At 50.2% G+C, this 15,839-nt stretch overlaps 1 protein-coding gene across 1 annotated transcript in view; it reads left to right on the forward strand.

Moving 5' to 3' along the window:
* The first annotated feature begins 1,755 nt into the window (after window positions 1-1,755).
* Window positions 1,756-15,839, forward strand: part of LOC134529949 (uncharacterized) — a 69,033-nt gene continuing 54,949 nt past the window's right edge. Inside the window, exon 1 of the mRNA XM_063364494.1 lies at window positions 1,756-1,836. Coding sequence (XP_063220564.1) covers window positions 1,756-1,836 — 81 coding nt within the window. The remainder of the gene's footprint in view (window positions 1,837-15,839) is intronic.

Below are 15,839 nucleotides of genomic sequence, written 5' to 3' on the forward strand. Positions count from 1 at the left end.
ATCGTCTGAAGTTTAACTGTACAATTACCGACAGCCAAATGAAATAATAAGCAGTTTATAAGTATTTAAGGAATTTGGGATTCGCAAAAGATAAATTCATTTTCCTTTATTCGCCAAACGGATGTTTAGCCAAACTATTTGTCTGGCTTCTTAATATGTGTTCATACTCTGCATGACTGAACAATTAATTGTGAATTTCAGGTGAATGATAACTTTAGCGTTATTAGTTTTTATTTGTCTTTAAGTTGTGGCAAAGTTAACATGTCTCTTTGCTTAAACTTCAGTGAACTTTAGAAGCCGCGGTGACATGGGATCAAATCACTTGCAGGGTTCGATTCTCGCCAGAGGGAAAACGTGTCGGACGTTGCCTTGAGTTGGTGGGTTTTCCCTCACCCAATCATTCCTCTCTAAGGTCCTCGACATCGACGTTAAGGCTGTTCTCACGCGCCAAATGGTTATTTCGTTTTATTGCCATTACTGCTATTTAAGGTCTAGCCCGGTAAATCTATCACGGAGTTTATCTTGCATTTCGAGTCGCGTTGCAACTTAGTCATCAGAGAGTTGCCAAGTATTATCTTGTGGTGGTGAAAATTCACTAAAGTGTTCATAAAAGTACAATACTGCCGAGTATTACGGATTTTTAGTAAATATTACTGATGTAGACGTCCAATTACGGAACTACGGGAAAAAAAAAAGATACTTAAAGACGTCTCGAAATCAGCGTTTAGTGCGATAAATACGGCTCATTAATCTCTTCTAATGAGAAGGTTTATCTTAAGTTATGTACTCAACGTGAAAATGAACTCTGAAACTTATTTCAGAATTTTAATTATTAAGAGGTCAGCAAATCTCTGAATTTTTATATTTCTTGATGACTTGGCAGAATCTAGTACCTGGCATAAACTTCATAGCTTTCGTTTGAACGTGTTTGTTGAATTTACACAAACGTGATAACTTTGCCGGCCCGGCCACAGGCTGGAAAGCCGTTGATGATGAAGATTACTTATGGGTGTTCTTGGAGGTTGGCAGCTCTGTAACTGTGATCCACCTCCGTGACTGTCTTCAGCTCTCGGGCTTCTGGTAACAGAACTTGCTTTACCAACCGGCAGACGCGGAAGAGATAGCTATTTTTATGAAATTGCCGCAATGTGACATGACGGCGGTGACGGCGACGAGATGGAATGATCACGTGACATGACGACGGTGACGGCGACGAGATGGAATGATCACGTGACATGACGACGGTGACGGCGACGAGATGGAATGATCACGTGACATGACGACGGTGACGGCGACGAGATGGAATGATCACGTGACATGACGACGGTGACGGCGACGAGATGGAATGATCACGTGACACGACGACGGTGACGGCGACGAGATGGAATGATCACGTGACATGACGACGGTGACGGCGACGAGATGGAATGATCACGTGACACGACTACGGTGACGGCGACGAGATGGAATGATCACGTGACACTACGACGGTGACGGCGACGAGATGGAATGATCACGTGACATGACGACGGTGACGGCGACGAGATGGAATGATCACGTGGCGAGTGAGACCGCTCCTGTTGTCTTGGGGATGTGCGTCGATCATTCTTCTGCGGTGACGTGTTGACGCACAGCGGCGAGGAGGGCCGGTGACCAATGGTCCAGAGGTCGGGCGAGGCTGGAGCTCGCGAACTGCCGGGGCGGTGTCAGTGGTGCCGGTGGTGTCAGTGGTGTCAGTGGTGTCAGTGGTGCCGGATGGGGTGTCCAGGGAACGGGGGCGGCTTGTGGCTGGTCGCCGAGGAGAGCGGGCGACGCAGACGCAAGCCGCACTGGCGCGTGAGTTTTCACCTCGACATTTCCTGGTTGCGTCCACGTCACCAGGGTTGCCGCAGACAGGGAAACTCAGGGAAATTACAATACAACTGTTGTTGAAACCAGCCTGTACTTTAATCACAAAACCAATCTGTTATAATCATTAATGAAACGTATCCACTGAGAGAAAGGTTTGTTTGCCTCAACAAAATATTTGTTTATATATGGCAAAATAAATATATTTTGTTAATTCAAACAAATATTTTGTAGTAGGAAAGATTCTGTTGACCCAACAAAATGATTTTGTCAACTCAAATGTATATTTGTTTAGGTGTAACAAATTATTTTTGTTACTTACCGAGTTTGATTAAACTAACGAAATATTTTGTTCCACCAAGTAAATATTTGTTTCCCCATTTATAAACAAATATTTGTTTGATTCAAACAACCCTTTTTCTCTGTGATAGGAACAACTACTAGTGGAACGAATGTTTGTTAATTTAATGATTTTTGTGTAAGTAATTTGCCGGGTTACAATCAATGATGAACTGTTTAAATTTCGATTACATACTGTGGTTTTATATTACAGACCGGCGGCATGGTTGCATAGCATTAATGGAAATGATAACAGTGCAAACTGTGAATGGAAGGGAGGAAAAGATTTTATGGTCAATTTGGCATATTACGTGTTGTCGAAACGTGTTTCGATACATGATTTTAGTGTAGTATATTTACCTGTGTATCGTGCAAAATCTATTAATTAGCCAGGGGGAAATGTTTTGATGGACATGGAAAAAAAAACTGAAAAATCAAGCAAATTATCTAGAATAAGAGAGTGGGAAACTCGATTATATATTGGGCCATAAATTATTGAATTGTGGTTGCGTCTCGTCGATTTCGAATGGAAAAACATTGTATTGTTTTTTTTTTAAATTGAGGTCGCCTACGTACAAAGGGCTCTTAGCAATTATATTTTTTAAGAACTTAGTGTCCTTGTTTGTAGACCGTCACAATTAAGACAATGAAAACTAGTAACACTAACTTTGAAACCCTGTGGTTCAAGATTGTCTATTTGTGCCTGAGGACGAGAAATGATCTCAGTTCCCGAAACGTCGCAACTGTTGTTTTGAAGCCTACTGTGTTTATTCTGTTCTGGAAAATGGATTTGCTTTAATGTAGTTCATCGCTGTGTGTTTATTAGTGGTTGAGGTCTCGGAAATAGTTTTTTTTTTTTGACGTGACAACGTCTAATAAATCGATGGACGCCGGCTGCACGCACGAAAAAAGTGTCCCGTAACGCACATTGTCCCGTTACGCTGTGTCCCGTTGCGCTCATTGTACGCTTGCGCCACATCTCTCTCTCTTCCACTCGGTTGGAACAACCATCGATTTGACTTTTTCGAGGCACATCAAACTTGGAACACTCCCATTCGTTTCCTACTTTTCCTATCATCGTCCTATCCTTAACAGAATAACACAGATTGGAAGAAGTTAAATAGCAAACATGTATAAAAGTTATAGTTAAAATAATCTCTTCGTTATAGTAATAAACATATTTGAATTAATGAGTGCAAATAAAAGTAAATTTATCAATTAAATTTGTAGATTTCATTTCACTCCTTCTTTGTATCCATACAAAATAGTGATAATTCAATAAAAAATTATTTAATTTTATTCATAAAAGTATGCAATCATTTCATCATTGTTTTGCTATGACGTTGTCACGTTAAACTATCGTCCGTAAACCGACTTGTCAGACAACCAATTTTTTTAATTTTTAAGAAAAATAACACGTAAAAACTTTCTGAGAACAACACTATTCAATAGTCAAAAAACACCTTGCTTAAAATCTCTATGGAGCAAGCAGGCGACACTCGACAATATTTGGCTGGCAAACTCTTCCTCCATTCGAGAGTTGGTTAACTGTTGGCGCCATGTCACTCGGCATGTCACCCGCAGTGTCACCCGCCTTCGAAACCGAAAAACATGGCGGACGTTACTGTGCCTGTGGGTTTCCTCATTGGCCGGGGGGTTTCCACGACATCGCGTCGAAGGCCCAGCTCCGTTCTCCGTCTGTAACCACAGAAGTGTCCCGACTAACAGAGCTCATCGTCGGCTTACTTCTAAAACCTCGTAAGTCCAGATTTTCCCAGTTTTATATTCTGGATGTGTTTGGTGTATTTTTTTCATTTTTTCAAGTGCATATGCTCTTAAAACCACTTAAGTCAACTCAACTTAGTCTCTTTTCTATTCACAAATTATAAAACCTCGTATCTTTGTCAGTCGAAACCGTGCTCCAAAAGCTCATAAGTTCTCTTGTAAAATTGACTGAAATGAAGTTACGAGGTTTTAGAAGTAAGCCGACGTCATGTGAACCGCCACAACCTGCGATAAGCCAAATCTCGGATAGCATGGATATTATCGTATCCTTGAATATCGTCTTGGTTTTCATTTGGGCCAGTGGTATCATTTTTCGGGGCGATTTCCCCCCCCCCCCCCCCCCTGCTTTTCAGTTGTGTAGATTCTTCCACGTCACTCCGTGATTCGCTTTACCAGTAAATGGCAGCTTTGAAGATAATTTTTATTTTGGCTAGAGGTGGGTTGTTACAGCAATTTTCGGTATCTGTTCCAGCCTGTAACTGATACAGTAATGTACTAGTTACGAGTAGCTGATATTTCTGTATCAGCTACAGCAGTAGCGGTCCCAGGAAGAAACAAGGTATCAGCATTCTCGTTACAGGTTACACATCCTCCGTGCCGTCATCACCAGCGTAAAAAGGTATCAGTTTTCTCTTTCCACGTTCTTCGTAAAAAGTTATCAGTTTTCTCATTCTACATTCTTCGTAGTCCAAAAAAGGTATCGATGTTCTCTTTCTACGCCTTTCGTAATCGGAGTCTTCAATCTTTGCAAGGAGCACGCACTGCGCACTGAGCGTACTGTGATAAGCCTAAGATGTACATCAAGCTCTGTCCCTGACCGAACAAGCCCGAATATTCACCTTCAGCCAACCTCGGGATTTGTTTTATTTTTGCGCAAGAAAAATGAATTCAAATATTAAAAGTGGTCGGTTAGGTTAGCTACATTAAAACACTTTAAAACACTATGGACGGTTAGTTAGGTTAGTTTAGCTACATTATAATAAACAGAGAAATATAAATATATATAAATAAACCCGAGGTTGGCCGAAGGTGAATATTCGGGCGTGTTCGGGCAGGGACAGAACTTGATGTGCATCTTAGGCTTCCCCTCCTTCAACGCCTTCCCCTGCGCTTCCACCCCTACATTCTTTCCCTTTTTTTTATCCCTTATTCGTCGTGCCGCTCCCTCCCCTTTCACAAGCTCCGCCCAAGCTTTGAATATATATACTGTATAGAAGTTGCCAGCCCAGGTTAAAATTTCTAATACGGTTTTGAGGTAGTTGGTTAATTCACCGCCGCAATCGCCACCATCTCTAGGGCATCGACTTGTGGTGGTCCCTAGCGGACAAGTGTCGAACTCTTCAAACACCCCTTCCCCCTCCTGTTGAACGACCTTGAGCTGCAGTGAATGATTGGTGGGGGGGGGGGGGGGGGAATGACAGCGGGCGACAGTGCTGCACTCTAACGTGTAAATAACAACTAAGACGATACAGGGCGTTACGGCAGCGCACTGCAGCGGTGAAGTTCCCAAGCTGCTCATCATACGCTTCTGAAAAACGTAGAATAAATCCTATCCACTCGCGACTTCTATACAGTATATATATTCAAAGGCCCAAGTGACCGTCATCTGCGATCGGGTTCGGCGCACATTGGCGGTGGTGTTGTTCCAGGCAAATTCTAAACTGATACTAAAGTACTTGATACTTTAATAGTGTACTCGTTTGCAGTACTTGATACAGGCGTGTATCAGTTACAAAGTAGCCGGTTGATACTCTGCAACCCACCTCTAATTATGGCTATCCAGGTCCTCAAGAAATTTTTTAACAATCTTTGCTGGTAATGGCGCTTTAGTTCAGCTCGGATGATACGGAATCTCGGGCATTTGAGACCTCACTGAACCTTCGTAGCGATCAGACGGCAAACCGTTGTCCTGGGGCTCATAGTCTTCAATTGGCGAGGAGCCAGCTACAAAAATTAAAAACACTCCGCCGTCTATGTTCTTATAATTTAATGTAGATATAATAAACATGCTGTTAATAGTAAGGAACATTTTTCGAATATACCAAGAGTTTTATAATAAGATCTTGTTAATTTAATAGTTACATCCTTTCAATTTTTTTTGTGGAAAATATTTGATACAAATAAAGTTGTGTTCAGGAGTTATTTTAGTTTATGTTAATTGTATCCAAGCTATTTTCACGTAGTTAAATAAGATAATTTTTGTTTGCGTGATTTGTTTGTTTTTGTCTTCCCCCCTTCCGATATGTCATTTTGGTGTGATAAAACGGTGAGCACAAGCATTTTAGCATTGCATTAGTAATATAACAGTTCTCTCTCAAAAAGGAGGCATTATTCGCAAGTTGGGATTTCGCACAAAAAAAAGTGTTATCTTGTGTGATAATTTGTTCAGTAGTCGAGTTGTTAACTTTTTTTTTATGTTTCATGCAATGGGGAATTTTTATTTAATGCAGTTTTTTGGACATACGCCATTGTAGTTTGGCACTGTTTGTCATGGAAAAATTCCGAAAATCAAATAAGTTGGCACTGGAAACCTGAGTTCGTCAGTGCTATCGTCGTCGTCGTCTTCTGTGATTTTTTTTTATTCCATGACAAACAGTGCGAGACTACATCAAGTCGAGTTGTTAAGGCCCCCGCCCACCCGGGCACACACACGGTGCGCAGAGCTTCAGGAAAAAACAACGCGATTGGAAAACTACGCAAGATATCCGAGCGGCGTATGTTTACGAAAAGCATTTAAGAGTTCGCTGAGGGCCGAAAAGTACTTTTGATTTCGGATTTAAGTTTTTAAACTGTAGTTTTGGAAGAGTTAAAAATGGCTAAAACGCGTGTTTTCATATTACGTGCTAGAAGCAGTGGCGTAGCCAGGATTTGTGTATGAGGGGTGTTAAAAAGCATGCCCCCCCCCCCAATTAAAGCGGTGGGTCCGGGGGTCCTCCCCCGGGAAAATTTGGATTTTAAGGTGTAAAATAGTGATATTTTAGCAGTTTTAGGTACTTAAATTTAAATATTGTAATGGTAAAAAAATTTATTAATTTTAATATGAACTTTGTTTGAGTGATGAATAAGAAATTAATTAAAGATTTGGAGCTAAGGGGGGGGGGGGGGGTTGGACCCCTAAAACCCCCCTCTGGCTACGCCACTGGCTAGAAGCACCAGCGAGCGTCGCGCTTATCATCCCGCCTCACAGACGCAGGTACGCCCCTGACAGTTGGCGCGGCAGGTCACTTACGGGAGTGGGAGTGGTGGGAGTGGCATTTGACTCGGTATTTGCCTTCGCGTTGTTTCGTCACGGCGGGCGGGGATGCGCCGCGCTAATTGCAGCTCGCAGGCCCCGGCCATTGTGGCGCTAATGAAGCTCTGTTGGGCTGGCCGCGCGCGACAGGAAGAGCGCCTGCCCCGAGTATTGTCGTCGGCCCGTCTGAGGTTTGGCAGGGGCGTACCCCCCGTGACCCCCCGTGCCCCCCCGTGACCCCCCGTGGTCCCCCGTGGCTCAAGGGGGTGCCTCCCATTCCAGGTCACCGTCTTGTATACCTTCATCACCGGCGAGCTTGCCGTCCAACTTCTACGAAACGAAGAGTCAATACGTCGCATACTTTTTGACGTGACAACGTCTAATAAATCGATGAACGCCGGCTGCACGCACGAAAAAGTGTCCCGTAACGCACATTGTACGCTTGCGCCGCATCTATCTATCTCTCTTCCACTCGATTGGAACAACCATTTATTTGACTTTTTCGAGGCACATCAAACTTGAAACACTCCCATTCGTTTCCTACTTTTCCTATCATCGTCCTATCCTTAACAGAATAACACAGATTGGAAGAAGTTAAATAGCAAACATGTATAAAAGTTATAGTTAAAATAATCTCTTCGTTAAAGTAATAAACATATTTGAATTAATGAGTGCAAATAAAAGTACATTTATCAATTAAATTGTAGATTTCATTTCACTCCTTCTTTGTATCCATACAAAATAGTGAATATTCAATAAAAATGATTCAATTTTATTCATAAAAGTATGCAATCATTTCATCAATGTTTTGTTATGACGTCACGTTAAACTATCGTCCGTAAACCGACTTTACAGACAACCAATTTTTTTTGCATAATTAGCTGCCAAAGTTACATCAACGGGAAACATGATTAAAATTTGTTTAGGTTTAATGGCAATGAACTGGCTACTTCGTGATAGGGTTTGTATGTATATTACAGAAGGGGAAAAAAATTCGGTTGCTTAGCTGTCAAAATCCTCACAAATTTGAACATTTTGAAAGGCTAGGTAAAATTGAGTTAAATTTTCTGAAAGTAATTCCAGCCTTTTATGATGAAGTAGCAAGTAAAATTGCTGTTAAACCTAAAAAAAATAAATAAATAAAAATTAGTCCTTGTTTTCCATTTTATTCTCTTTATTTCTAAATCACAAAAACGTTAAAAAAATTTACTTCGCAACTAAATTTGCAAGAAGTTTGCCATGTATGTGCGTATATATATATAATTTCGTGAAAGTTGATCCATTAAAAAAAGTCCACATGTTTACCAGCGTTTTCTTAAATGCAAAATAATGACCCAAAATGTGACGCACCCTCGTAATGTGCAATTCAAAGTCGCATTACAAAAAAACTTTCAAATATTTTACTGCCGCTTATAATGACGCGATTCTAGCGAAAATTTTATCATATTTATATTTATTTATATTACTAAAACGAGGATAATTTATCAGGAAAAATAAATGAGTAAAACCGCCGTCGAAATTTAAGTTCCTGTTTGGCGTAAAAATGTTGTTCGAAAAAGTAGACTTTCCGCAATTTTCCGGGCAAAGGCCTCACTGGGAGTAAACAGCGGCGAGCCCCGCGAGTCCAGGGCCTGCACTGGGAGTAAACAGCTGTGAGCCCCGCAAGTCCAGGGCCTGCACTGGGAGTAAACAGCTGTGAGCCCCGCGAGTCCAGGGCCTGCACTGGGAGTAAACAGCTGTGAGCCCCGCGAGTCCAGGGACTGCACTGGAAGTAAACAGCTGTGAGCCCCGCAAGTCCAGGGCCTGCACTGGGAGTAAACAGCGGCGAGCCCCGCGAGTCCAGGGCCTGCACTGGGAGTAAACAGCTGTGAGCCCCGCAAGTCCAGGGCCTGCACTGGAAGTAAACAGCTGTGAGCCCCGCAAGTCCAGGGCCTGCACTGGGAGTAAACAGCGGCGAGCCCCGCAAGTCCAGGGCCTGCACTGGGAGTAAACAGCGGCGAGCCCCGCAAGTCCAAGGCCTGCACTGGGAGTAAACAGCTGTGAGCCCCGCAAGTCTAGGGCCTGCACTGGAAGTAAACAGCGGCGAGCCCCGCAAGTCCAGGGCCTGCACTGGAAGTAAACAGCTGTGAGCCCCGCAAGTCCAGGGCCTGCACTGGGAGTAAACAGCTGCGAGCCCCGCAAGTCCAGGGCCTGCACTGGGAGTAAACAGCGGCGAGCCCCGCAAGTCCAGGGCCTGCACTGGGAGTAAACAGCTGTGAGCCCCGCAAGTCCAGGGCCTGCACTGGAAGTAAACAGCTGTGAGCCCCGCAAGTCCAGGGCCTGCACTGGGAGTAAACAGCTGTGAGCCCCGCAAGTCCAGGGCCTGCACTGGGAGTAAACAGCGGCGAGCCCCGCAAGTCCAGGGCCTGCACTGGGAGTAAACAGCTGTGAGCCCCGCAAGTCCAGGGCCTGCACTGGGAGTAAACAGCTGTGAGCCCCGCAAGTCCAGGGCCTGCACTGGAAGTAAACAGCTGTGAGCCCCGCAAGTCCAGGGCCTGCACTGGGAGTAAACAGCGGCGAGCCACGCAAGTCCAGGGCCTGCACTGGGAGTAAACAGCGGCGAGCCCCGCAAGTCCAGGGCCTGCACTGGGAGTAAACAGCTGTGAGCCCCGCAAGTCCAGGGCCTGCACTAAGAGTAAACAGCGGCGAGCCCCGCAAGTCCAGGGCCTGCACTGGGAGTAAACAGCTGTGAGCCCCGCAAGTCCAGGGCCTGCACTGGAAGTAAACAGCTGTGAGCCCCGCAAGTCCAGGGCCTGCACTGGGAGTAAATAGCTGTGAGCCCCGCAAGTCTAGGGCCTGCACTGGAAGTAAACAGCTGTGAGCCCCGCAAGTCCAGGGCCTGCACTGGGAGAAAACAGCTGAGAGCCCCGCAAGTCCAGGGCCTGCACTGGAAGTAAACAGCTGTGAGCCCCGCAAGTCCAGGGCCTGCACTGGGAGTAAACAGCTGTTAGCCCCGCGAGTCCAGGGCCTGCACTGGAAGTAAACAGCTGTGAACCCCGCAAGTCCAGGGCCTGCACTGGGAGTAAACAGCTGTGAGCCCCGCGAGTCCAGGGCCTGCACTGGAAGTAAACAGCTGTGAACCCCGCGAGTCCAGGGCCTGCACTGGGAGTAAACAGCTGTGAGCCCCGCGAGTCCAGGGCCTGCACTGGAAGTAAACAGCAGTGAACCCCGCAAGTCCAGGGCCTGCACTGGGAGTAAACAGATGTGAGCCCCGCAAGTCCAGGGACTGCACTGGAAGTAAACAGCTGTGAGCCCCGCAAGTGCAGGACCTGCACTGGAAGTAAACAGCTGTGAGCCCCGTGAGTCCAGGGCCTGCACTGGGAGTAAACAACTGTGAGCCCCGCAAGTGCAGGACCTGCACTGGAAGTAAACAGCTGTGAGCCCCGCGAGTCCAGGGACTGCACTGGGAGTAAACAACTGTGAGCCCCGCAAGTCCAGGGCCTGCACTGGGAGTAAACAACTGTGAGCCCCACGAGTCCAGGGCCTGCACTGGAAGTAAACAGCTGTGAGCCCCGCAAGTCCAGGGCCTGCACTGGAAGTAAACAGCTGTGAGCATCGCAAGTCCAGGGCCTGCACTGGGAGTAAACAGCTGTGAGCCCCGCAAGTTCAGGGCCTGCACTGGAAGTAAACAGCTGAGCCCCGCAAGTCCAGGGCCTGCACTGGAAGTAAACAGCTGTGAGCCCCGCAAGTCCAGGGCCTGCACTGGGAGTAAAAGCTGCGAGCCCCGCAAGTCCAGGGCCTGCACTGGGAGTAAACAGTGGCGAGCCCCGCAAGTCCAGGGCCTGCACTGGGAGTAAACAGCTGTGAGCCCCGCAAGTCCAGGGCCTGCACTGGAAGTAAACAGCTGTGAGCCCCGCAAGTCCAGAGCCTGCACTGGGAGGAAACAGCTGTGAGCCCCGCAAGTCCAGGGCCTGCACTAGGAGTAAACAGCGGCGAGCCCCGCAAGTCCAGGGCCTGCACTGGGAGTAAACAGCTGTGAGCCCCGCAAGTCCAGGGCCTGCACTGGGAGTAAACAGCTGTTAGCCCCGAGAGTCCAGGGCCTGCACTGGAAGTAAACAGCTGTGAACCCCGCAAGTCCAGGGCCTGCACTTGGAGTAAACAGCTGTGAGCCCCGCGAGTCCAGGGCCTGCACTGGAAGTAAACAGCTGTGAACCCCGCAAGTCCAGGGCCTGCACTGGGAGTAAACAGCTGTGAGCCCCGCGAGTCCAGGGCCTGCACTGGGAGTAAACAGATGTGAGCCCCGCAAGTCCAGGGACTGCACTGGAAGTAAACAGCTGTGAGCCCCGCAAGTGCAGGACCTGCACTGGAAGTAAACAGCTGTGAGCCCCGTGAGTCCAGGGCCTGCACTGGGAGTAAACAACTGTGAGCCCCGCAAGTGCAGGACCTGCACTGGAAGTAAACAGCTGTGAGCCCCGTGAGTCCAGGGCCTGCACTGGGAGTAAACAACTGTGAGCCCCGCAAGTGCAGGACCTGCACTGGAAGTAAACAGCTGTGAGCCCCGCGAGTCCAGGGCCTGCACTGGGAGTAAACAGATGTGAGCCCCGCAAGTCCAGGGACTGCACTGGAAGTAAACAGCTGTGAGCCCCGCAAGTGCAGGACCTGCACTGGAAGTAAACAGCTGTGAGCCCCGTGAGTCCAGGGCCTGCACTGGAAGTAAACAACTGTGAGCATCGCAAGTCCAGGGCCTGCACTGGGAGTAAACAGCTGTGAGCCCCGCAAGTTCAGGGCCTGCACTGGAAGTAAACAGCTGAGCCCCGCAAGTCCAGGGCCTGCACTGGAAGTAAACAGCTGTGAGCCCCGCAAGTCCAGGGCCTGCACTGGGAGTAAAAGCTGCGAGCCCCGCAAGTCCAGGGCCTGCACTGGGAGTAAACAGCGGCGAGCCCCGCAAGTCCAGGGCCTGCACTGGGAGTAAACAGCTGTGAGCCCCGCAAGTCCAGGGCCTGCACTGGAAGTAAACAGCTGTGAGCCCCGCAAGTCCAGAGCCTGCACTGGGAGGAAACAGCTGTGAGCCCCGCAAGTCCAGGGCCTGCACTAGGAGTAAACAGCGGCGAGCCCCGCAAGTCCAGGGCCTGCACTGGGAGTAAACAGCTGTGAGCCCCGCAAGTCCAGGGCCTGCACTGGGAGTAAACAGCTGTTAGCCCCGAGAGTCCAGGGCCTGCACTGGAAGTAAACAGCTGTGAACCCCGCAAGTCCAGGGCCTGCACTGGGAGTAAACAGCTGTGAGCCCCGCGAGTCCAGGGCCTGCACTGGAAGTAAACAGCTGTGAACCCCGCAAGTCCAGGGCCTGCACTGGGAGTAAACAGCTGTGAGCCCCGCGAGTCCAGGGCCTGCACTGGAAGTAAACAGCAGTGAACCCCGCAAGTCCAGGGCCTGCACTGGGAGTAAACAGATGTGAGCCCCGCAAGTCCAGGGACTGCACTGGAAGTAAACAGCTGTGAGCCCCGCAAGTGCAGGACCTGCACTGGAAGTAAACAGCTGTGAGCCCCGTGAGTCCAGGGCCTGCACTGGGAGTAAACAACTGTGAGCCCCGCAAGTGCAGGACCTGCACTGGATGTAAACAGCTGTGAGCCCCGCGAGTCCAGGGACTGCACTGGGAGTAAACAACTGTGAGCCCCGCAAGTCCAGGGCCTGCACTGGGAGTAAACAACTGTGAGCCCCACGAGTCTAGGGCCTGCACTGGAAGTAAACAGCTGTGAGCCCCGCAAGTCCAGGGCCTGCACTGGAAGTAAACAGCTGTGAGCATCGCAAGTCCAGGGCCTGCACTGGGAGTAAACAGCTGTGAGCCCCGCAAGTTCAGGGCCTGCACTGGAAGTAAACAGCTGAGCCCCGCAAGTCCAGGGCCTGCACTGGAAGTAAACAGCTGTGAGCCCCGCAAGTCCAGGGCCTGCACTGGGAGTAAAAGCTGCGAGCCCCGCAAGTGCAGGGCCTGCACTGGGAGTAAACAGCGGCGAGCCCCGCAAGCCAAGGGCCTGCACTGGGAGTAAACAGCTGTGATACCCGCAAGTCCAGAGCCTGCACTGGAAGTAAACAGCTGTGAGCCTCGCAAGTCCAGAGCCTGCACTGGGAGGAAACAGCTGTGAGCCCCGCAAGTCCAGGGCCTGCACTAGGAGTAAACAGCGGCGAGCCCCGCAAGTCCAGGGCCTGCACTGGGAGTAAACAGCTGTGAGCCCCGCAATTCCAGGGCCTGCACTGGAAGTAAACAGCTGTGAGCCCCGCAAGTCCAGGGCCTGCACTGGGAGTAAACAGCTGTGAGCCCCGCAAGTCCAGGGCCTGCACTGGAAGTAAACAGCTGTGAGCCCCGCAAGTCCAGGGCCTGAACTGGGAGAAAACAGCTGAGAGCCCCGCAAGTCCAGGGCCTGCACTGGAAGTAAACTGCTGTGAGCCCCGCAAGTCCAGGGCCTGCACTGGGAGTAAACAGCTGTTAGCCCCGCGAGTCCAGGGCCTGCACTGGAAGTAAACAGCTGTGAACCCCGCAAGTCCAGGGCCAGCACTGGGAGTAAACAGCTGTGAGCCCCGCGAGTCCAGGGCCTGCACTGGAAGTAAACAGCTGTGAACCCCGCAAGTCCAGGGCCTGCACTGGGAGTAAACAGCTGTGAGCCCCGCGAGTCCAGGGCCTGCACTGGAAGTATACAGCAGTGAACCCCGCAAGTCCAGGGCCTGCACTGGGAGTAAACAGATGTGAGCCCCGCAAGTCCAGGGACTGCACTGGAAGTAAACAGCTGTGAGCCCCGCAAGTGCAGGACCTGCACTGGAAGTAAACAGCTGTGAGCCCCGTGAGTCCAGGGCCTGCACTGGGAGTAAACAACTGTGAGCCCCGCAAGTGGTGGACCTGCACTGGAAGTAAACAGCTGTGAGCCCCGCGAGTCCAGGGACTGCACTGGGAGTAAACAACTGTGAGCCCCGCAAGTCCAGCGCCTGCACTGGGAGTAAACAACTGTGAGCCCCGCAAGTGCAGAACCTGCACTGGAAGTAAACAACTGTGAGCCCCGCGAGTCCAGGGCCTGCACTGGGAGTAAACAGCTGTGAGCCCCGCAAGTGCAGGACCTGCACTGGAAGTAAACAGCTGTGAGCCCCGCGAGTCCAGGGCCTGCACTGGGAGTAAACAGCTGTGAGCCCCGCGAGTCCAGGGCCTGCACTGGAAGTAAACAGCAGTGAGCCCCGCAAGTCCAGGGCCTGCACTGGGAGAAAGCAGCTGTGAGCCCCGCAAGTCCAGGGCCTGCACTGGAAGTAAACAGCTGTGAGCATCGCAAGTCCAGGGCCTGCACTGGGAGTAAACAGCTGTGAGCCCCGCAAGTCCAGGGCCTGCACTGGAAGTAAACAGCTGTGAGCCCCGCAAGTCCAGGGTCTGCACTGGGAGTAAACAGCTGTGAGCCCCGCAAGTCCAGGGTCTGCACTGGAATTAACAGCTGTATCCCCGCAAGTCCAGGGCCTGCACTGGGAATAAACAGCTGTGAGCCCCGCAAGTCCAGGGCGTGCACTGGAAGTAAACAGCCGTGAGCCCCGCAAGTCCAGGGCCTGCACAGGGAGTAAACAGCCGTGAGCCCCGCAAGTCCAGGGCCTGCACTGGGAGTAAACAGCTGTGAGCCCCGCAAGTCCAGGGCCTGCACTGGGAGAAAGCAGCTGTGAGCCCCGCAAGTACAGGGCCTGCACTGGAAGTAAACAGCTGTGAGCATCGCAAGTCCAGGGCCTGCACTGGAAGTAAACAACTGTGAGCCCCGCAATTCCAGGGCGTGCACTGGGAGTAAACAGCTGTGAGCCCCGCAAGTCCAGGGCCTGCCCTGGGAGTAAACAGCTGTGAGCCCTGCGAGTCCAGGACCTGCACTGGGAGAAAGCAGCTGTGAGCCCCGCAAGTCCAGGGCCTGCACTGGAAGTAAACAGCTGTGAGCCCCGCAAGTGCAGGACCTGCACTGGAAGTAAACAGCTGTGAGCCCCGCAAGTCCAGGGCCTGCACTGGGAGTAAACAGCTGTGAGCCCCGCGAGTCCAGGGCCTGCACTGGAAGTAAACAGCTGTGAGCCCCGCAAGTCCAGGGCCTGCACTGGGAGAAAGCAGCTGTGAGCCCCCCAAGTCCAGGGCCTGCACTGGAAGTAAACAGCTGTGAGCATCGCAAGTCCAGGGCCTGCACTGGGAGTAAACAGCTGTGAGCCCCGCAAGTTCAGGGCCTGCACTGGAAGTAAACAGCTGTGAGCCCCGCAAGTCCAGGGCCTGCACTGGAAGTAAACAGCTGAGCCCCGCAAGTCCAGGGCCTGCACTGGAAGTAAACAGCTGTGAGCCCCGCAAGTCCAGGGCCTGCACTGGAAGTAAACAGCTGTGAGCCCCGCAAGTCCAGGGCCTGCACTGGAAGTAAACAGCTGTGAGCCCCGCAAGTCCAGGGCCTGCACTGGAAGTAAACAGCTGTGAGCCCCGCAAGTCCAGGGCCTGCACTGGATGTAACAGCTGTGAGCCCCGCAAGTCCAGGGCCTGCACTGGGAGTAACCAGCTGTGAGCCCCGCAAGTCCAGGGCCTGCACTGGAAGTAAACAGCTGTGAGCCCCGCAAGTCCAGGGCCTGCACTGGAAGTAAACAGCTGTGAGCCCCGCAAGTCCAGGGCCTGCACTGG

This window comes from Bacillus rossius, chromosome 2, assembly GCF_032445375.1.
Source record: "Bacillus rossius redtenbacheri isolate Brsri chromosome 2, Brsri_v3, whole genome shotgun sequence".
Taxonomy (NCBI): Eukaryota; Metazoa; Arthropoda; class Insecta; order Phasmatodea; family Bacillidae; genus Bacillus; species Bacillus rossius.